This window comes from Microcaecilia unicolor, chromosome 1 (assembly GCF_901765095.1).
Source record: "Microcaecilia unicolor chromosome 1, aMicUni1.1, whole genome shotgun sequence".
Lineage (NCBI taxonomy): Eukaryota > Metazoa > Chordata > Amphibia > Gymnophiona > Siphonopidae > Microcaecilia > Microcaecilia unicolor.
Window position 1 is genome coordinate 644,392,738 of NC_044031.1, and position 21,663 is coordinate 644,414,400.

General features: G+C 44.9%; 1 protein-coding gene across 2 annotated transcripts in view; it reads right to left on the reverse strand.

The window, feature by feature from the left end:
* The window catches only part of LOC115482310 (transmembrane protein 176B-like), a 220,363-nt gene that overhangs the window by 117,327 nt on the left and 81,373 nt on the right, over positions 1–21,663 (reverse strand). The window contains exon 7 of one of the 2 annotated variants that reach the window (XM_030222022.1): positions 19,026–19,968. The exons of the other annotated variant lie outside the window; for it this stretch is intronic. Within the exon in view, the coding sequence (XP_030077882.1) occupies positions 19,867–19,968 (102 nt within the window). The 3' untranslated portion in view covers positions 19,026–19,866. Of the gene's footprint in view, positions 1–19,025; positions 19,969–21,663 lie in introns of those variants that run through there. 2 annotated transcript variants of the gene reach the window in all.

A 21,663-nucleotide genomic window follows, 5' to 3' on the forward strand; every position in this document is an offset into this window, starting at 1 on the left:
TCTCTGTCTGAGCCCTCTCTGGGCAGAGGACAGAGGTTAGCTGAGCTCCCACAAGTTATTTCAGAGCCAGATTCAATTGGAGCAGTGACGTCCTCTGACAAACACAAGGAGGATATTTCTCTGCTTGGGAGGGGGGAGGGGACAGGACAGACAGCTGACAGCTTTGGAGCCAGACTGAGATGAGCAGCAAAGATTAGATACTCAGAAGAGCTTGATTGCTTGCAAAGTGATGTCCTTGAAGGCAGACACCCTCCTGTAGTGCTTACCCTGCTTACCGGGTTTGACCGGCCCTGCACCCACATCATATGCAACATATACACCTTTATCTATTCTTCAATCAAACAGCACCTTGTCAGGCTTTCAAGGCAGAAACTAGGTTCGTGAGCCCTTGGGCCACTGCCGAGGAGCGGCTGTTGCAGGCAAAACCACCCCACACCAGAGACAAGGCAGAACAGGACTGGGTGCTGTTCAGGCACAAACAAGAGAAGCAAGTCTGGCAGCCCGGAAGATCCGGGCCGGACTGGGCTGAAGTCTGGAACGGGTAACAGTTCATAGCAGCCACCGGTTCTGGCCACCAGAGGGCGAGGTGAGCACAGACAAGGAAACGATCACAAACGTGACACCTCACATTCTGGTCACTCTGTCTATGGCTCTTTTCCATTGTGTAACAGTCACTTCTCCCCTAGCTAGCCCTGTCCACATACACACCTATCACCACTTTGGCTGGAATAATGCTAACAATGGGAGGTCATGCTCAGACATTCAACAGCGAAGTATGGGTCAGCTCGAAGTGAGGATGATCTTGTACATTAGAATGGTTAGCACATGGGTTTGCCTTTCACATGTTCAGCCTAGAGACCTCATTTATCATACAACAAACTAGCATGTCGTGTATAAATTCAGAGGTAGTAAACGTATTGTCACGCCATACCAGCTGTTTATGACACACACCTCTATGATGTTGAGGAGCATCTAAGATAGCTGCTAAGATACTTGAATTATATGGTGGAATAGGAGCCAACTTTTGAAAATGATTGGATGTGCTGAACTCTCTCTCACAACAAATTTCCTCTCATCCAGCAAAAAAAAAAAAAGGAACAAATTACATCTGGTAGTGAGTGACCAGTCTGTGTCTAAATGTCAAGAGCAGGGCAGGTAATATGGACATGGGGAAGATCCATGTGGCCAGAGCAAAAGCTAAGGTCCTAATAATCTTGCCTGCTTCCCACCCCGTTTAGCTAGCCAGCAACATACTGTAAACGGGACCGCTGCGCCAGTAGGGGGAGGAAGGAAGTCTCCTCCCCAGGATTAATCCAAGCCCCACAAATTGCCACCAGCAGATACTTTCAAATATTCTTCTTTTTATTTTTGTTTCCAAGTTACAAACAAAAGCTTCAGTCCAGCCCTGGGTTAGGCTGCCCCAGGCAGGGTAGTGCTGCCCCTCCCCCAGCAATCCAAAGTCTCTGACCTTTCTTGAGGGCTGCAATAGTCCCCTTTGGAAATACTTCCTTTTCACAGTACGTATCACAAGCAGTGCTGGCCTTTCAGCAAAATTGTTCCCTCCTGTCCAACCAGGGTTTCCAGCTCCCACAGTTTTTACACAACAGGAGCAGCTGGGGAACCAGGCTTATAACTCTTCCAGTCCTCTACCCTTCCCCCACAGCAAACAGTTCAAATCAAAACAGGCTTCTTCCTTACAACAGGTTTTAAATCAAAACTTTTAAACACATAGCTTTCCCCCTTTAGGTGCTACCTTCCTCAGGGCTCTCCAGCTCCCATTCCATCCTCCTCCTGCTTCTTGCTCAGCAGTCTTAACCCCCTCCTCCACCTGCTTCTCACCCCACCCTTCCCTCTACAGCTGGGAGGCATCATGTATTGATTATGGAGCCAGGGAACTGGGCTTCTTCCTTCCCCCTCCCTCTTGTGGTCAGAGTTGGTAAGTACCCATCTTGTCTATCCCTGGGGCTCCCTTTGCTGGGATGGGCAATGCATTCTAGGAGACGTAGTTCAGGATTTTGTTTCATTTTGTACCTCTGGGCTGTAGCCTTGTCACACACCCCCTCCCTCAAGAAATTGCGAGTCCCTTTGGGACCCTCCCAGGGATTCGCAATTCGAGACCGAACCCCTGGAAACCTCAGGATCCTCCGTCCTTTCTTTTTACGCCTTCCTAGGCCGCGGCGTCTAATTTCTTCGCCCGTTTTCATGACCCATGGGTACACCCCCTTTTCCACTTTGAGTTTCTGGTGTACTTTCCTAAGGCCTGATGTCCTTAGCACATCAGGGGAACTTCTAGTCACTCTCATCCCCTTTCTACCACCCAGGGCTGCACTTTTCCGTCTACTAGGCCCCAAGGGTATTTGTGGGGTGTGTGTAGTAGGGTCCTCAGTCTCTGTTTCCCTGAGACTCTTAAGGGCCTCCTATCACTCTCCTTTGGTCCTGGAAAACCCCTTTTGGAACAGGTCTCCCCCCAACCTCTGGGTGATCTAGCATCCCCCTGGCACCCTTCCTGAGCCGGTGTCCCCCCTCCGGGAACTCTCTTACCCCACTCTTCAGGGCAGTAGGTGGGACCTAGGATCCTCCCTTTCTTCTGGGGTCCGGGTTTTTCCCTCCCTTGGGCAGCCTTTTCCCTTCTCTGCTTGCCCTTCTGGGGTGTCTCACATCTTTTAACCCTTACACCACCTCTCCCTGTGGTTTTAACAGGGCCCTTCTGATTCTCCCTATCCTGATCATTACTCAGGGATAGGAGTTTACTTAATTTGACCCCTCCTGGGTCCTTCTTTCCCTCGAGCTTTTGCTGGAGGTCTAAAATGCAGGATTTTGCTTCCTGAACCTCCCTTAATCTCCTCTGCCCATCCTGGAAGAGGACATCCCTTGCGAGGGTCAACACTCTGCACCTCTCTTCCAGGGCCACCCTGCAGCTTTCTGCCCTTTCTGTGGTTTCCTTGGCCTGCAGCCTCTCAACATCCCACTCAGTTGCCCCCTGTGCTTGAACCTGTTGCAACACCTTTATCTGAGTTTCCAACTCCAGGTTCCTCTGAGTAAGGTACCCTACCCTTTCCTGGGCTGCCTGCATCTCCACCAATAACCCCTCTATCCTTTGGGTGTATCCCTTGTGCAGGTCTTCTATCTGGATTACCTTCTCCCTATTAAGCTCATTCAGGCCCCTGGCCTCAGCTTGGATCTGCTGCAATGCCACAGTTAACTGAGCCACTACTTCAGTATGTCCCTGCTGCACTTCCCTCAGCTGGCTTTCCTGTTGGCCCTTCAATTCTCCCAGCCCCGCCTTTACCTGGGTTAAGATCCCCTTCAGCTCTCCTACAGCTGTTTGCTGTAGTTTACCCATCTCCTTAACACTTCCTTGCCTCTTAGCCCACTCCATTTCCCTCTGCTTCACCTCCTGCTTGGCTTCTTCTACTTCTGCCTTTACAGAGGTGACAAGCTTCTTTTCCCTTTTCCTCTGGAGTAGTATCAAGGCTTGCTGTTCCCTTATACTTTCCCTTAGGGCCTCCTGCTCTTTTTGCCATTCTAGGCGAGCATTCTGGAACTCAGCTTTAACTAGGTTTACTCTCTGCTCCTGGTCCAGTTGCAACTTGGCTGTGAGGTCCCTTATCTCTTGCTCATGTGTGGACTGCAGCTTAGCTACTCGGGTCTCATTTAAGGCTTGGGTCTCTTTCAGGGTGGTTGTAAGAGGGACTACCTCTGCTTCCCTTTCCTTCCTTAGCTTACATTCTGTGAGCAGCTCAGCCCTAACCGTGGCTAGCAGTGCCTCACAGCCTTCCTTCTGCTTAAGGGACTCTGCCTGTTTGGCCTCTAAGGCCTGCACTGAAGCAGCCATTTCTTCCTTACCTGCTGACTCGAATAGGACCCATTTCTGTTCAGTCTCCCTCAGAATAGTCTCCAATACCTTATGGGACTCCTCCTGCTGCTGTATATGGCCCACCAAAGTTACCATCAGTCACTTATTAAGTTCCAGAACCTCCCTCCGACGTTGCTCAGGATACCTATGGAGTTTCCCCGGTTTACATAGGGCTTGCAGCTCCCATTCTACCTGCCAGATTGTTATGATTGGGGTCTGAACCCCTCTCAAACTTACCTCTTTCCTGGGGGTCAGCTTCTTAGCTGGCTTCTGTTTCTTTTCTCTGTCCTTTCTGAGCTGGCTCTCTCTCTCTGTGCTGGCAGCTTCCAGCAGCATGGGGTTAATTGTTTTACTTTACTACAGCTGTGTGTTGCCTGAGTTGCTATACCTCTCTTTGGGTGTACTGGCTTCAAGTGCTTCACGGTTTTGCATTGGTGTGGGTTGGGCCTCTCTGGGTCAGTGTGCTTTTGCCTAGGTCTAGGGAGTGTGACATCATCAGGGAGGGCCTTGATAAGGAAGTGGTGTTGTTTCCTTCAGAGCCTTTGCAACAGTGGTGTTTGCTGTAGGTAGGGTGGTGCAGTGTGCACTTCTGACGTTGTGTCTAGTTTCCCTGCTTGCTTTTGCTAAGGGCCAGGTTAGTGTTAGTGCAGTGTGCACTGGTGTTTGTGTGTTTGGTCCCCCTGCTTTTCCCTCTTGGTTTTGGAAGCATTGCTGTGTGTAGGGCTTTGGAAGCTCTGTTGTTGATAGAAGTACTTCAGGGTTTGGTGTTGTTAGGAACACTGCAGAGTTTGCTGTTAGAAGTACTTCTGGGATTGTGCTATTGGGAGCATTGCAGTCTTTGCTGTTGGTGTTTGGTGATTTAGAATCACTTTTGGCTTATGTGTTAGCTTCCCTTCTTTTTCCTTTTGGCTCCCCTGTCTTCCCTTTTAGTGCTAGGAGCTCTTCTGGTTGCTTGCCAGAGTAGTGCTTGGAAAGCACCTTGTTAGTTGTATCTAGCTTGCTAGAGCAGTGCTTAGGTAGCTGGTTAGTTCTGTGTTCAGCTTATTAGTGTAAAGCTCTGCTTGTAGCTTGGTGCTTAGTAGCACCTGTGTTAGCTTTGTGTTTAGTTCCCTGCTCTGTTAGTTTAGGGCTTAGGAAGTTCCTTTCTTGAGCAGGGATTAGGAGCTCCTGTTTAGTATAGGGCTTAGGAAGTCCTTTTGTCAGTTTACTGTTAGGAACACTCCTGCTGGTTTAGGGCTTGGGAGCACGTAGATCAGTTTAGGGTTAGGAGCACTTCTGTTTCCAGTCCTGGTCCCTATGTCACCCGGTATCCAGTAAGTCCTGTCGGCTACTCGAACCCAGAAGCTCAACTCCTGGGGGGCTTAGTAGCTAAGCACAGGTGAAGCTGTGCGGACCAGTCCAGCGTGCTCCAGTCCCGTGTTCCAGTCCTGTGTCCTCCAGTCCGGGGGACCAGTCCAGTGTGCTCCAGTCTGGTGTGCTCCAGTCCAGTGTGTTCCGGTCCGGTGTGTGTTCCAGTCTGGTGTGCTCCAGTCCAGTGTGTTCCGGTCCGGGGGATTGCAGTCCAGTGTTCCAGTCCTGTGTCCTCCAGTCCGGGGGATTCCAGTCCAGGTGTTCTGGTTCGCTGGGCAGTGCCTGCAGTCCCTGCCGGTGTGCTTACCCAGTGTTGGTTGGTGGGTTTTGCCTGCTGCTGTCGCTCCTCGTCAGCAGCCCAAGGGCTCACGTTTGCTCCAGAGCCCGGCCCCGCGGGCTCTGAACCTGAGAACCTGACACAGATACTCTCTTTAAGGGATTTTAACAGCGGGTTCTCATTCTCTTTATGGGCTTCCTCCTGGAGCTTTCTACCAAACTCAGGGTTATCGTTGGGAGATTCCTTTAATCCCCTTTCCAGGGTGATTGACTTACTACCTTCTATTCCCTGGGTTTCCCAGTATTTCTCCCTTGGGGCAACTCTCCCTGGTTCCCCACCACATGGAAATAGTGCCAGTTCCTCACCATAGCATGGGCAGCCTATTTTCTCTTCAGCTGTCTCACCCCCCTGCTCCCAGTGTACATTGACTTCCCCTACACAATCAGGACTACTTTTTATCCTGTCTCCTGGGAAGTTCTCACCCGGGCCTACCCCCCTAGAGGGTTTACCCTTACCAGGACCACCACTATCCTGCAACTGGGGTTTTCCTCTCTCGTCCAGGTACCCCTCCTCTCTCTTGGCACTTTCCAGGTTTGTGGCCTCCCCTCTCCCTGGGACATTGAGTGCTTTCCCTGCAGCGGGTTCCTCTTGACCCTCTTCCCTGCAGCCACCTCTTTCCCCATGGGTACCCGGCCTAACCATGAAGCCTGCCTCTGAGGAATGGGTCACCTCCAGACTCCCATGGCCTTTGGGCTTCCTCTTGCCTGCCATGTCACTTAACCCCCCCCCCCCCAACTGACTGTAGGATTACCTATATCCTCCCAGTCTCCCAGTTCATCCTCTGAACTGCATACTGCCAGACACCACTCTCCAACATGGCCCATTTCCCCACATTGGTAACATACTGGCTCAGTCACTTTTCCTCTCCTTGGGGTCTTGTCTTCCCCAGACACCCCTTCAGGCTTAAACATTGTCCCAACAGTCTCTAAACAAAGTCCCTCTCCAAGTCCCAGAACCTGTATCATGGTGTCCAACTTCGCCATGTCCCTTCCTTCTGCGGGTGACTTGGGCTCCGGCTCCTTGGGCCTCTGGACTTTCCTCTCCAGTCTGACCCATCTCGGCCTTCCCATGGCTCCGACGTCCTCCTCGACCGTCTGTTGGGATGTAGCCTGTAATACAAGAGAAGAATCCAAGTGCGGACTGTGTTTCCCTGGTCCTACACTTGCTCTATTTCTTAGCTTCTTGGATCCTCCCTCGCCTCCCCCCTAGGTACCCTTTACCTGGGTAGGCGAGTAATGCGCCTTATCAGTGTTGGCCCCCTCGACGGGCTTCAGGAACCTCCATGGCTTGCATCTGGGTCTGTAGGGCTTTTAGGAGGGGCCCTTATTGTTCCTGGGATGCTTTCACCAATTAATGTAAGACGTGCTGCGAGCTCTCTTGCTGCTTCTCCTTGGCAGTGAGGAAGATCCTGTGAAGCAAACAGACACACGACCCAAGTGCGCTATCTTTTAAACGGGTCCCCTTTTACTCTGCCTGGGTTCTCCCCCTTTTGTTTCTCTTCCCTCCTCTGCTCTTTGTCCAGCCTTGGCCCCACCTAGGTACAGCTTACCTGAGGTGCCTGCTGGTCTGCGCAGTAGTAAAGGCCCACCAGGGTCCTCTGTTCCTCTTATCCATGTGGATCACAATTTAGGTCCCACCTGGGATAGTGCCATTGTAAACGGGACCGCTGCGCCAGTAGGGGGAGGAAGGAAGTCTCCTCCCCAGGATTAATCCAAGCCCCACAAATTGCCACCAGCAGATACTTTCAAATATTCTTTTCTTTTTATTTTTGTTTCCAAGTTACAAACAAAAGCTTCAGTCCAGCCCTGGGTTAGGCTGCCCCAGGCAGGGTAGTGCTGCCCCTCCCCCAGCAATCCAAAGTCTCTGACCTTTCTTGAGGGCTGCAATAGTCCCCTTTGGAAATACTTCCTTTTCACAGTACGTATCACAAGCAGTGCTGGCCCAAAGTACGTATCACAAACAGTGCTGGCCTTTCAGCAAAATTGTTCCCTCCTGTCCAACCAGGGTTTCCAGCTCCCACAGTTCTTACACAACAGGAGCAGCTGGGGAACCAGGCTTATAACTCTTCCAGTCCTCTACCCTTCCCCCACAGCAAACAGTTCAAATCAAAACAGGCTTCTTCCTTACAACAGGTTTTAAATCAAAACTTTTAAACACATAGCTTTCCCCCTTTAGGTGCTACCTTCCTCAGGGCTCTCCAGCTCCCATTCCATCCTCCTTCTGCTTCTTGCTCAGCAGCCTTAACCCCCTCCTCCACCTGCTTCTCACCCCACCCTTCCCTCTACAGCTGGGAGGCATCATGTATTGATTACGGAGCCAGGGAACTGGGCTTCTTCCTTCCCCCTCCCTCTTGTGGTCAGAGTTGGTAAGTACCCATCTTGTCTATCCCTGGGGCTCCCTTTGCTGGGACGGGCAATGCATTCTGGGAGACGTAGTTCAGGAGTTTGTTTCATTTTGTACCTCTGGGCTGTAGCCTTGTCACAATACTCTTTCTTTCTCTCTCTCCTGCCCTCCCCTCCGTTCAGGCTATCCACAGCATTCCCCCCCCCCCCCCCCCCCATCTAATCCCCTCTCTCTCCTCAGCCTATCTACAACCACACTTTTCCCCATTTTTTCACTTTCCTCTAATTTCTTCTTCCTCATCTCTCGTCATTGTCCTCTTTTCCTCCTCCCTACGCCCCCTGCATTGTCCTGTTTTCCTTTTCCCTACTCTATTCCCCTTGCACTGTTTAATTTTGTTCTTCTGCCACAGGTATAATTTGATTTCTTTTTTTGTTTTTGTTTGAGGAGATAGAGTTTAATAGCCCTCTGTCTGCCTAACTCCTTACATCTTTTTAGTCTGGCTCTGCTTCTCATATCCCTTAGACCATATTTCTATTTCTCTGCTCTGCTCTCCCTGGCCCCAGGCACATCCCTGTTTTCTGAGACTGGTTCTGCTTCCCCATTCTCTGCACTGCAGTACTTCTGGTAATTGATTTGATTACTTTATTTTTGTCTATTAGATTGTAAGCTCTTTGAACAGGGACTGTCTTTCTTCTATGTTTGTGCAGCGCTGCGTACGCCTTGTAGCGCTATAGAAATGCTAAATAGTAGTAGTAGTAATCACAGATTACAGGCCAATGGCCACCCCCCTACCTACAGAGTCCACATGAGATTATTTGCCACATGCCCATCCTGAGCCCTGGAAGTCCAGCAAAGGTCACAGCTTGAAATCCTAGAGATTATACAGAGTGGGGGAACATATTCCAGCAGCCCAAGGCATGGGAGCATGCACTCATACTAAGCCGCTGTGTTCTAGCCTGCCTGTATGATATAGCGCCTGAGACCAAGGAACAAGTATCCAGCTTAGATAGCAGATTTGAGACCTGAGAGGTGGCTGCAGAGTTTTACCAAGAGCAAAGTGGGTAACAAGGATTCAGAAAAAAAAAAATGCAGCAAGGGAAAAGCCAGGGAGCCAAACCAGGAAACACAGAGTTTGTGAGACAACATGCCCATTGCTCCCCCCTCCCAAACTATGCCAATGGGCTCCTGTCACCTCTTCCTACTGCTACTGCTGTGCTACTTCATTAGGCTTACATAGCCCAGGGCCTCCGCTAAGCCCACCATTTCTACCTCCTGTGCGTATAATGGGAGAATAATATTGTTTGTTTTTTTATGAAGAACAGGAACACTGTTACTTTCCATTCCCCTCAGATTAATTACTGACCAATGGCCCTCTCAATATCACAGCTGCCCTCAATATCACAGCTGCCAAGAGAAAGTAAGTTTTAAAAGGGAAATATTTAGTTCATGGTATTCCATGTTTCCACAACTTACTCCTTTTCCCCCATCTTTCTAATAAAATATCTTATTTACCCCAGTGACTGCAAATCCATTAAGCCTCACTTTATGGGCATAGGAAACCCCATCCAGAGGAATTATCTGATGGGATCCAGATTTAAGTTTATTTATTTACAAAAAACTTGATATATCACATAGGGCCAAAATGGCATCCATGCGGTTTACAATAAAACAACTTCAATTAAAAAGTTTAAAAAAAGAAAACAGTAGTTGAAATAATACACGCAGTTATACTAATTTGAGCCGTAAACTGTAGTAAAGAGATGGTTTTTTTTAAAGCTGCTTTAAATTTTGTGTAAGATGATTCAGAACGGAAAGGGAGCGTGAAGAGAATTCCAAAGCTGAGGTCCTGCCTGATAGCTATAGAACAAGCGACATCAAGGCGGAAAACAGAGGGAGGGGGCAACAGGAGTGCACCAGATGCAGAGGAACGGAGGTGCCTTGAGGGTGCATATGGTATAAAAAGACAAGCTAGATAGTCTGGTGCAGAGGGAAGACGTGACTTGAAAACCAAAAGACAATTTATATTGGACTCAAGTAGAAACAGGTAGCCAATGTTCTGAGTGGAGCAATAGTGTGATATGGTCAAATGATGTGGGGCAATGAAGTAGTCAAACTGTGGTTGATTGGATAAGTTGAAGCCATTTAATAGAAGAAAGGAAGGCCAGCAAAAAGGGAGTAGTTAATATGGGTGATAACCAGACTGAGCAGAAGTGCACAGATAGGAATGAGAAAAGTGAGTGAGTGGAATGGATTCTATTAAGTGCAAAGAAAGATGCTTTGATAACAGTATTGATTTGATCCTTAAAGTTAAGGTGAGTCAAAAAGAACACCTAGAATTTTAACAGTTTCCCTAAAAGCCAAACTCTGATTGTTTACAGTAGGAAGGGCCAAAGTGGAGGAAGGAGGAGTCCAAGGGGTGGTTAAATAAGGATTAGAAAAGTGTATAGATTCATATTTCCTGGTATGTAGGAATAAATGGTGTTTGGAAAGCCAAGTAGAGACTTTTTGAAGACAACTGTTTAAGTCAGTGAGGTCAGAGCAAGAGGGGGGAACACGGCAGAGAATTTGAATGTCATCTGCTTAACAAAATGGAAGACTATTACTGGATTGAATCACAGTGAGAAGTGGAGACAAGAAAACATTGAAGAGGGTGGGTGCTAAAATGGAGCCCTGTGATTTTCCAGAAACAGCCAGAGAAGTAGGTGAATGGACGTTCAAAAACAATTTGACTGGTGCAATTAGATATATAGCTTTAAAACCATAATAGAACAGTGCCCAACATGCCAATTGACTGCAGACGTTGGAGAAGAAGGTTATGATCAACAAGATCAAAGGCTGAAGATAAACCCAAGTGAAAGTAGAATTACAGATGAACACTGGTCAAGTGAAGTCCTAATGGAATCATGCATTACTACTAGGAGATGTTCCGTGCTGTGTTGCTTCCTAAAACCAGACTGATAGGGGTGCAAAACAGTGCAGAATCCAGATATATGGCAAGATAACCATTACTACCTTTTCTAGGACTTTTGAGAAAAAAGGAAGAATAGAAATTGGTCAGTAGTTGACAGGGTCTGCGCAGTCAACTTTGGGACTTTTTAGAAGTGGTGTGATTAGGGCACGATCCCAGGCACTTTGTACATGACCTACAGTTAAACTTGGTTGAATCAAAGGTAAAATAAGTGGGAGGACATGAATGGTTAGATGTTTACAAAGATGAGCTGGGCACAGATCCAAAGCAGAGCCAGAAGGATTTACAGAAGAGCTACTTTGAGCAAAACAAGTGTCAGGGTATTAACGGAGGACCAGAAGGATGATAGTGAAGATTGTTCATTATTAACAATTGGCTGAAAGGTAGGAGAAGAGGCAGAAAGAGGGGGGAGTAAAGTGCCAGATGCTGAGAAGTGTCACAAAGAACACACATTTTTTATTTTTTAAAGTAAATAAAGAACAGGGGAACAAAAAAATAATGTACCCTTGTAAATTTCACATCTGAACACACAGATGTATGCTGAAAGTATACATGTTTTTTTACTCAAGAGTTCCTCAATCCTAATATGGTAAGGATTTTTACTGGAATGGCATAGTAGTTGTTTGACCCTTACCCCTGAACCCCCTTTAGAATAATGATAGAAGTGATATAACCACAACCAGTAAGTATCTGTTGTTTCTATCCTGTGATTTGTGATATAAACCTGCTGACCTGTAACCTGTGATTTAATGTTTCTTGCCAATAAAATACAGCAGAAAGCCTGGAAGATTGAGACAGTTCTGGGTGAACTCCCTTTCATTAGATGTAACCTGAACTCTCTCTCAGAGGCCTCTGAATATACTATCCTGTTTGTCTTTTGTGATTGCTGGCCCCTTGAACCTCCCCACAAGGAGAAAAAGATTGGGGTTTGTTGCTTGTCCAGGTGGTGTTCACAAGCAGACAGTTTTGCTGTGACTCAGATTTCTGCTAGAAGTGTCAACAGACACCCGATCAGGTAGGACAATGAGTTCTGTTTGTTCCACAGATAAGGAGTTACTGCAGGGTAAAGGAGGCCACTAATAAGGGTGGACCAATTGGTGTTACATTAAAAAAAATCATGGCAGGGCTGCGTTAGTTCCTATTCCTCAATGGCATCAATGACAGAGGGTATTAAAAGATTGCAGTTTCCCTTGACTGGAACTTTTCCAGTAGAGAACCTGTTTTATCTGACTGCCCAATTACAGTCTGAGCGCCATGCGAATAGGAGGAGCCATGACTTTCAGGTATTGTGCTGGTGATTGGAGACAGCACAGACAGAGTCAGGAGTTTGAGAGAATTAAATCTCAGAGATCTGATGAAGATACTAACATTAAGAAGTTACAGGATAAAATTTAGCAGCTTACTGTATCTCTTAATGAGAAAGTTGGTAAAATAGCCCCAGGGCAGGTATCACTTCCTCCATTACCAATCCCCACAGCCCCTCCTGCACACGAGGAGGAATGTTTAATGAGTGCTATTTTGTCTGGTACTTCTGAGGAGGAAGCAATACCATCTGGCGAGCATCCCTCACCTACTGTTACATAACATAAGAAGTCTTGATTCACCAATTTGTTTTATTTCTTTGAAGGCATGAATAAACATGTGGATAAAGGTGAGCGGGTTGATGTAGTGTATCTAGATTTTCAGAAAGCTTTTGACAAGATTCCTCATGAGAGACTCCTGAGAAAATTAAAGAGTCATGGGATAGGAGGCAATATTCTGGTGTGGATTAAGAATTAGTTATAGGACAGAAAAAAGGGTAGGGTTAAATGGTCGTTTCTCTCAATAAAGGATGGTGAATAGTGGAGTGCTGCAGGGACCAGTACTGGGACCGGTGCTATTTTACATATCCATAAATGATATGGAAATTAGAATGACAAGTGAGGTGATTAAATTTGCAGATGACACAAAACTAATCAAGATAACACGTGTGGACAGTGAAAAATTGCAGGAAGACTGGGCATCCAAATGGCAGATGAAATTTAATGTGGACAAATGCAAAGTGATGCACATTGGAAAAAATAATCTGAATCATAGTTACCTGATGTTAAGGTCCACCTTGGGGGTCAGCACCCAAGTAAAAGATCTAGGTGCCATTGTAGATAATACATTGAAATCTATTGCCCAGTGTGTGGCAGCAGCCAAAAAAGCAAGCAGGATGCTAGCAAATTATTAGGAAAGGGATAGTAAAGACGACCGAAAATACTATAATGCCTCTGTATTGCTCCATGGTGCGACCTCACCTTGAGTATTATGTTCAGTTCTGCTCGACGTATCGCAAAAAAGATATAGCAGAATTAGAAAAGGTTACATAAGTATTGCCATACTGGGACAGACTACAGGTCCATCAAACCCAGCATCCTGTTTCTAACAGTGGCCAATCCAGGTCACAAGTACATTGCAAGATCCCAAAACAGTACAATACATTTTATGTTGCTTATCCTAGAAATAGGGGTGCAAGAGTACACCAATTTGCATAAGTGCTGTGTGCATAGTTATAAGAATGGCTATGGTTAATTGAAATATGAAGATGTCAGAAGCAGATAGAAGTGTTTAAATATTGAATGGATTAGGAGGTGGGGGATGAGTCTATGATTAATAAAAGAACACGAGCACGTGATTCACCCTACAGTGAAATGAAAACAGCCATGTCAGTTACATGAGACTCTACCTCACTGAGAACTATATAGCCAACTCGTTAAACACACTCTGTTAGCAGTTTTGTGATATCCTAGAAATAAGCAGTGGATTTTCCCCAAGTCCATTTAATAATGGCTTATGGACTTTTCTTTTAGGAAGCCGTACAAACCTTTTTTAAACTCCGCTAAGCTAACTGCTTTTACTACATTCTCTGGCAACAAATTCCAGAGTTTAATTACACATTGCGTGACCAAAATTAATTAATTACATATTGAGGGAGCAAAATGATAAAGAGTATGGAACTCCTCTCATATGAGGAAAGGCTAAAAAGGTTAGGGCTCTTCAGCCTGGAAAAGAAATGGATGAAGGGAGGTATGATTGAAGTCTACAAAATCCTAAGTAGTGTAAAACAAGTAGAAGTGAATCGATTTTTTACTCGTTCCAAAAGTACAAAGACTAGGGGACACTCAAGGAAATTACATGGAAATAGTTTTAAAACAAATAGGAGGAAATATTTTTTCACTCAACAAATATAGTTAAGCTCTGGAACTCTCCACCAGAGGGCTGCGGTGGGGAGAAAGGAGCATGCAGGTTGGCAGCAGCAAAGCTGTGGCACTATCCAGTGCTATGGTAGAAAAAAAAATCACAAGGGCAGGCTTGCCTGTAGCACTTGTCAGTGCCACAGGGGATGTAGGAGGCAGGCTGGCATGGGGACTGCGGCACTTCTGGTGCCCTAGTGCACCTACATGGAAGGGGAGCAGGCCCAGAAATCACGCCTAGCAGATCCAGGCAAGCATGGCCCGAGCAGGGGAAAAGTAGCAGCAGAAGCAGAGACAAGCCTGGACAGGAGGCTACTGAGAGAGCAAGAGAGACACTGGAGAGCTGGTGAGTCTTGTTGGTCAGGGCTAGGAGAAGAGAACTGGTGTGTGCGGACCGTAGAGGGGAAGTAGCCTGGGGGGGGGGGGGGGGGTAAATCAGGCACCGTGAAGCAGGGTGTGCTGGGCTGAAGAGAAGCTAGAGGGGGGCTGGATGACTGGTGCTCAAATCCTTGAAAGAAACCTGAACCCTGAGTGCCCGCATCCAAGGGCTCGACTGTGAGAGCCTGCCTTGGAGAGGGAGAGAATGCACCTACATCCACACTCCTGCCCTGAGGAAGGGGGAGACCAACCAAAAGAGCCCATCCTGAAGGGAGAGAGCCTGTGTCCAAGCCCCTCCCTTCCTCTTTTTATTTTACATATTTTTATTTTTCCACAGTTTAAATTTTTTTTTTAAACAGTCCACATATCTTTGCATTGTTGAATGAGACCAGAAACTATTTTACTGCAACGCATACATCATTGGAACACATATCCGTTCCATAAGTACATAAGTATTGCCACACTGGGACTGACCAAAGGTCCATCAAGCCCAGCATCCTGTTTCCAACACTGGCCAATCCAGGTCACAAATACCTGGCAAGATCCCCCAAAAAAGTTCAATACATTTTATGCTGCTTATCCCAAAAATAAGCAGTGGATTTTCCCCAAGTCATTTTAATAGTGGTCTATGGGCTTTTCCTGTAGGAAGCTGTCCAAACCTTTTTTTAAACCCCACTAACCACCTTTACCACATTTTCTGGCATCGAATTCCAGAGTTTAACTACATGTTGAGTGAATAAATATTTTCTCCGATTCGTTTTAAATTTACTACTTTGTAGTTTCATCGCATGCCCCCTAGTCCTAGTATTTATGGAAAGAGTAAACAAACAATTCACCTCTACCCGTTCCACTCCACTCACTATTTTATAGACCTCTATCATATCTCCCGTCAGCCATCTTTTCTCCAAGCTGAAGAGCTCTAGCCACTTCAGCCTTTCCTCAAAAAGAAGTCGTCCCATTCCCTTTATCATTTTCGTTGCCCTTCCCTGTACCTTTTCTAATTCCACTATATCTTTTTTGGAGATGCGGCAACCAGAATTGAACACAATATTTGAGGTGCACTCGCACCATGGACTGATACAACTACTACTACTACTATTTGACATTTCTAAAGCGCTACTAGGGTTACGCAGTGCTGTACAATTTAACATAGGACAGTCCCTGCTGAAAGAGCTTACAATCTAAAGGACAAATGTACAAACAGTCAAGTAGGGGTCGTCAGATTGGGGCAGTCTAGATTTCCTGAAAGGTATAAAGGTTAGGTGCCGAAAAGGCATTATAACGTCCTCGTTTTTGTTTTCCATTCCTTTCCTAATAATACCTAACATTCTATTTGCTTTCTTAGCCACCGCAGCACAGAAGGTTTCAATGTATAATCAATGACGCCAAGATCCCTTTCTTGGTCGGTGACACCTAATGTGGAACCTTGCATTACGTAGCTGTAATTCGGGTTCCTCTTTCCCACATGCATCACTTTGCACTTGCTCACATTAAACATCATCTGCCATTTAGATGCGCAGTCTCCCAGTCTCGTGAGGTCCTCTTGTAATTTTTCACAGTCCTCTTGTGATTTAACAACTTTGAATAATGTGTCAGCAAATGTAATTACCGCTCACTAGTTATTGCCATCTCTAGATCATTTATACATATGCTAAAAAGCATCAATGGTTCCATCACAGACCCCTTGGGAACCCCACTATCTACCCTTCTCCATTGAGAATACTGACCATTTAACCCTACTCTGTTTTCTATCTTTTAACCAGTTTTTAATCCACAACAGGACACTACCTCCTAAGTGTGTAATAAATGCGTTAAGTATTTAAGACTTAATATTCCGTGGATTTTTTTAGGGCGTTAAAAAACATTGTCATTGAAACTTATGTCCTTCCAATATGCATGTGCATGCAGTAAGTTTTTTTTCATGTTTGTGGAAATACATTGAGCAAAATGTTAAAGAAAATTTTGTAGTTATACCTTTTTCATACATATTTATTTATTACATTTGTATCCCACATTATCCCACCTATTTGCAGGCTCAATGTGGCTTACAATGTATTGTTCTTGGTGGTAATAGATTAGAACATAATCACTTATTGTTACAAAGAGATATTGAATAGCATATTAGAGTTTAGAGCAAGCAGATATCATAAAAGTAATTGCTTATTGTTAAATAGAGATTATGAGTGATATATTAAGAGTGTAAAGCAAGCTGATATTATAACATAGTTCTGAGTAAAGGTGTGGGAGGTGTATGCATAGTTTTTAATCAAATTTTGGCAGCCCTTTGCTTGTTTTAAGCTCTGCATTGGAATGCACATGTTCCACTGAACAGTTTATATGATGTAGGTGGCATTTTTTTTCTTGTTTTTTTTAAATTATTTTATTCATTTTATATTACATTTATGTCCAATACATAAATGGGAAAGAAAAGAGAAAATATCAATTAAAACAAACATTAAGGAAAAATATCATCTTTGTTAGTCCACAATTGGGGGATCCAAGATCAGGAAAACAATCTCAAAGAAAATAAGAAAAACACGGAATGGTTAATCTTACAATTCATATTTTCTGAGGGAGGAAGGTTAATCGGTAATTGCAGCCAGTACAGTGGTAACTTAAAGGATGTTGCTGCAGAGGGTTCTTCATCTGTTCTTTTAACTCCACAAACTCTTGTAATTTCCTGGGTTCAACAAATAAGTAATCAGGAAATAAAACAAGGGAATCGCTCTAGGAAGGTCCCACCTAGGGCAATGATTCTTGGCTTAAAAGCCAAGAGTTCACACCTCCTAGTCTGCGATTCCCTTGATATGTCAGGAAATATATTTATCTTTGAACCCAAAAAAACTAATCAGCCATATGTCGGAAATACAATTTCAAAACATTGTTCCTATCTAAATCAAAGGCAAAAGTCACTAATAATATAACTCTATATACAGGGTATTTTAGGAAAATTTATCTTTCTCAAGTTTTTTTTCCTTAATTGGTTCTCCAGAAGTTCCAATTTTTTACAAGAAACATAAATTGTCCTTCATTACCAGATTAACTGATTTTCATAGAGAAACCATTTCCGAAATTAAAGTCTATTTTTTTATCTTGGACTTCCACTTTGTTAGACAAGTATTGATATAATCACATATTTATTCCTAAAAAATTTTTGACATCTGAAGAAGAGAGTTATTCGCACTCTGCAGCACTTCCCATAGTGCGTCCATTGTGACATTGTTTGGCTTCACCAGGTCCAATTTCTCCACAGAAACTGCTCCAGATATCTTTGGGGGGGGGGGGGGAGAGCTCACTCTCCAATCCCCCAGTTGGTTTATTATCCGGAGTCAATGCTGCGCCAGGACCTTCTCGGATCGCGTGAAAATCCTAACCCACTTCGGGCGTTTCTACTGTCGACCTCCATAGCGAAGCGTTACTGTTTCCGGGTCTTGGAGAGGTCCTGCCAACAGGGGGACTCAAAGTCACTCCCTCTCCACTGAGATTTGGCAATAAAGCCTTGCTGTTCCCCGAAGCGGAACCGATATCCCCGACGTTATGACCCCGAATCTCTCCAAAGTAGACTGAGAAGTGGTGGGAATCCCAGCCATGTTCGAGGAGTGCAGCACCACGGCTTTGCCTTTCTTCTTCCCCATTCTCTGAGGAGCGCGCCTACTTCGTCAGGTATTCTGGTGTAAAATGGGAACTCAACTAACGTACATCCTCCCTCGACGCCATTTTGGATCCTCCAGTTTGGGACACTTTTTGTCTGGTTTCTCCTCAGAGGCCTGTCTGATATGGGTAACCCTTCAGCATAGCCCTCTGAGTCATTGAAACACGGAAGCCCCTCCACCACTTACAAGGTGGTGTCCCTTCGGAGGGGTTTTCTTAAATAGGGATTCTTTTACTAAGCTGCACTAAGAAATGGGCTTAGTGGGCCTCCCCTGCATGCTAATCTCATTTCTAGCACAGCCATCGAAAAGGGCTTTATTCAATTTGATTTACTTCTAGCCCTGTGCTAATGCTAGCATTAGCCCACAGCCATTTAAAAACAATTACAACCGCCTTCTGTTTAAGAGGTGCTAAGGGCTTCCTCAGTTTGGGCACATTAACCCGTTAGCGTGGCGGTACTGTAAATTTACGTGCCACTCGAGCATAAGCGCTATTCTGTAAACCACACCTAATTGTAACTGTAGCTTATAGAATAGCACTTTTTTCCCACTTTAGCAGTATTTTTACATTTAGTGCACAGTAATGCATTTGTGCATTAGCCGTTAATGCACACGAAACTGTCCATTAATGAACTGAAAAAGGGCCCTTAATAATTTAGGGGTATTTTCGGCATTGCTACCCTGCTCTCCCTGTACCAATGGCTCTACTACTGTTGCTTCCCCCTCCCCCAGAATAGACAGCATATGCCAACCTCCTTGGGATAGTCCTGCAACTGCTGCCACCTGCCCCTTTCCTAGTGGATTAGGAAGAGTGTTGTAGCAGTGTATGTACAAGTTAGAGATACCAGTTCATCATATCTGGAAAAGAAGCACATGTGTACACAACTAATTCCACATTTGTAACAAACTGACAAGGAGAATTGTGCATATTAGTAAGAAAGATGTTTTATTTGAAAAAGAACATCTCTGAAGGACTTTAATGTGCAAACAAGCTGTCTATCAAAGTGCTGATGTGGGTTACTTTTAAGACCAGACAAGCAGTATTATTCCTGCCCCAAATGTTTACCAGATTCTGTAGTTTCACCACCGGAACTATAAATCCCATGCTGTATTGGGGCTGGTTTCCTAGAGCAGCTGCAGATCTGCTATATTTGATCTAAAAATCAGGTTATAAGAGCAAAGCATAGCTCGGGTTATATAAAAACCAAGATCCAAGCTGCAGAGCTGTGCATTTCTTAAAGGAAACTCTATAACAGAGGCCCCCATATTTATGCGTATGTGTTACATGTGTAAATGTTTAGAATACCAGCACATACGCACGAAAGCGTGCGCATATTAAGTTCTAACAGGGCACCTAAATGCAATTCTGCGGAATACCTACTTAACTTAGAATAGGTATTTGCAAGAGTGATGTACGTAGGGGGCAAAGCATGGCCATGACATAGGTAGAGCCCCACTTACACAAATCCCTGCTGCATTTAGGTGCCTGCACTTATACCAAATCTATGGATGCTGTAACAGCAGGAGGCTAATATGTCAGGTGTCAGAACCTAAGCACCTGGGTTCCATTACAGAATACAAGTATAATCCGCTATTAGAGCGCCTATCATGCAGCCGCAGGACACATAAATAGAGGTGTCCGGTTATAGAATTCCCCCCCGTGGATAGTAAGCAGATACTAATGCAAGAATCTGAGATTTGCTGTTGGATCAGGCTATGGTGATCATCAGCTTTAAATGGGACAATTTCCCCAGTTGTCCGTTTTATTAAACTGTTTCCACGTTCCCAATCTTTTCCTCGTAAGGTGGAGGATGGGCTTCTGCAGCAAGAAGTGATTCAGTGTTTTGATCTGCCTGGACACCATCACCCTAAAATGAGAAGCACAGAAAAGCATTGGTGAGACTGGACACAAACAGATCTGTAATGCTTACATTCATCCTGTGCCTAGTTAACAAGTTATAAAGTCAAGAATGCATATCCTGTTGGCAGCAAGTCAATCCTTATTTTCTGTGGTACTGTTCTAGTAGCCTCATAGTTGTGTACTAGAAATGGAGGATACTACAAGCTGACTGAATTTCAGTTTTACTACAGTACTGAAACTGGCCCAAAGTCCTTTTTCTGACTGGTTTTGGCCAAAACCAATTGTGTTTTCAGTGGAAGCTGAACATTTATGCTTTGTTCCGTTTGCCTGCCTGCCTGCCTGCCTGCCTGCCTGCCTGCCTCCCTCCCCCTCCCAACAGGAGTTGCCTCTCCCCCTTGCCCATCTGTAGGTGCACCCCTCGGGCCTATCTTATAATCCCTGGTGGTCTAGTGTTGTATTCAGAGCAGGAGTGATCTCCAGTTCCTCATGCCCATGCTGGCTCTTCTCTCAAAATGGCTGCCATGACCTCTAATGGCACTCTTGTAAGACTGCCACAAGAGGTCATGGCAGCCATTTTGAGAGTAGAGCTGACATGGGCAAGAGCTACTGGGGATCACTCCTGCCTCAAATACACCTCCAGACCATCAGGGATTGTAAGGTGGTTGTTGGGGGGGGGGGGGGGGGGAAGCTACTCTGCATTTTTTTGTGTGTGTGTAATTCAGTTATGGTCATGCATACTAGTTTATATGGTAAAACAGCGTACTGTAAAATAAATGCTTTTGATTTAAATTCCTGCTAAACTTTTATGTCTATAAATTTGGAACAATAAGCTCCTTAGGAATTAGTCTGTCTGTGGAGATATGACATCAGCTGTCACTCCAAATCTGGCGCAAAGTCAGCCACTGTAAAAGCACTGTGGCTTTTAGTTTCAGTTTTCATTAGTTGAGATCCATGAGTGCAGAGGCTATTTTGCTTGGAGGTAAAATATGGTCTTTCATTATTTAAATTATTATACATATTCTGGCTTGGATACTATTGGGCTGATTCTAAAGAATTTCCAGCCTCTGTTGGGTATAATTAAGATGCAACATTTTAATCAAACTTATGACGTGCAGAAGCTAGATTCTATAAGAAAGGAACCTGCAGTGATTGTTTTCAAGCACAAGTAAGTATTAGTCAACTTATAGTGGGGAAATTATATTACATTGAAATGAAGTTCATATATAGAAAATAATTTGAGAAATATATTGCTCTTGATTTCAGAGCATATAGTCCTCGCATTCAGTATCATCAATGGACTTTTTTAAAATTCTGGATTATGCATCAGGCTGGTATAATGGCCGCAGTGCAGACCAGTGTCTGGACTCCTTTACCTTATTTTAGTAAGAATCTATATCATGCTCATCTTTAAATCAGTTTTATGTAGACACAAAGTGGGAAACATCTCAATGCTACTTTCTCTTGTTACTAATTCAAGTTTGCGTAAGAATAAATTAAAAAGCTGGCAATCATGATTTTTTGTTAACACATTCTCACAAAGTGCCTGTCTCAATAATATTTAACTATATCTCCGTTGATTTGGGAACCTAAATGTACTAGACTCCATGAGAAGTCTTTTGTTAAAATGGTAATCTGTGCTTGCAGTTCCTGGGACTGGAGGGTAATAATCACCTGTAGGTTTAGCAGAGGGCTGTGACTGCCG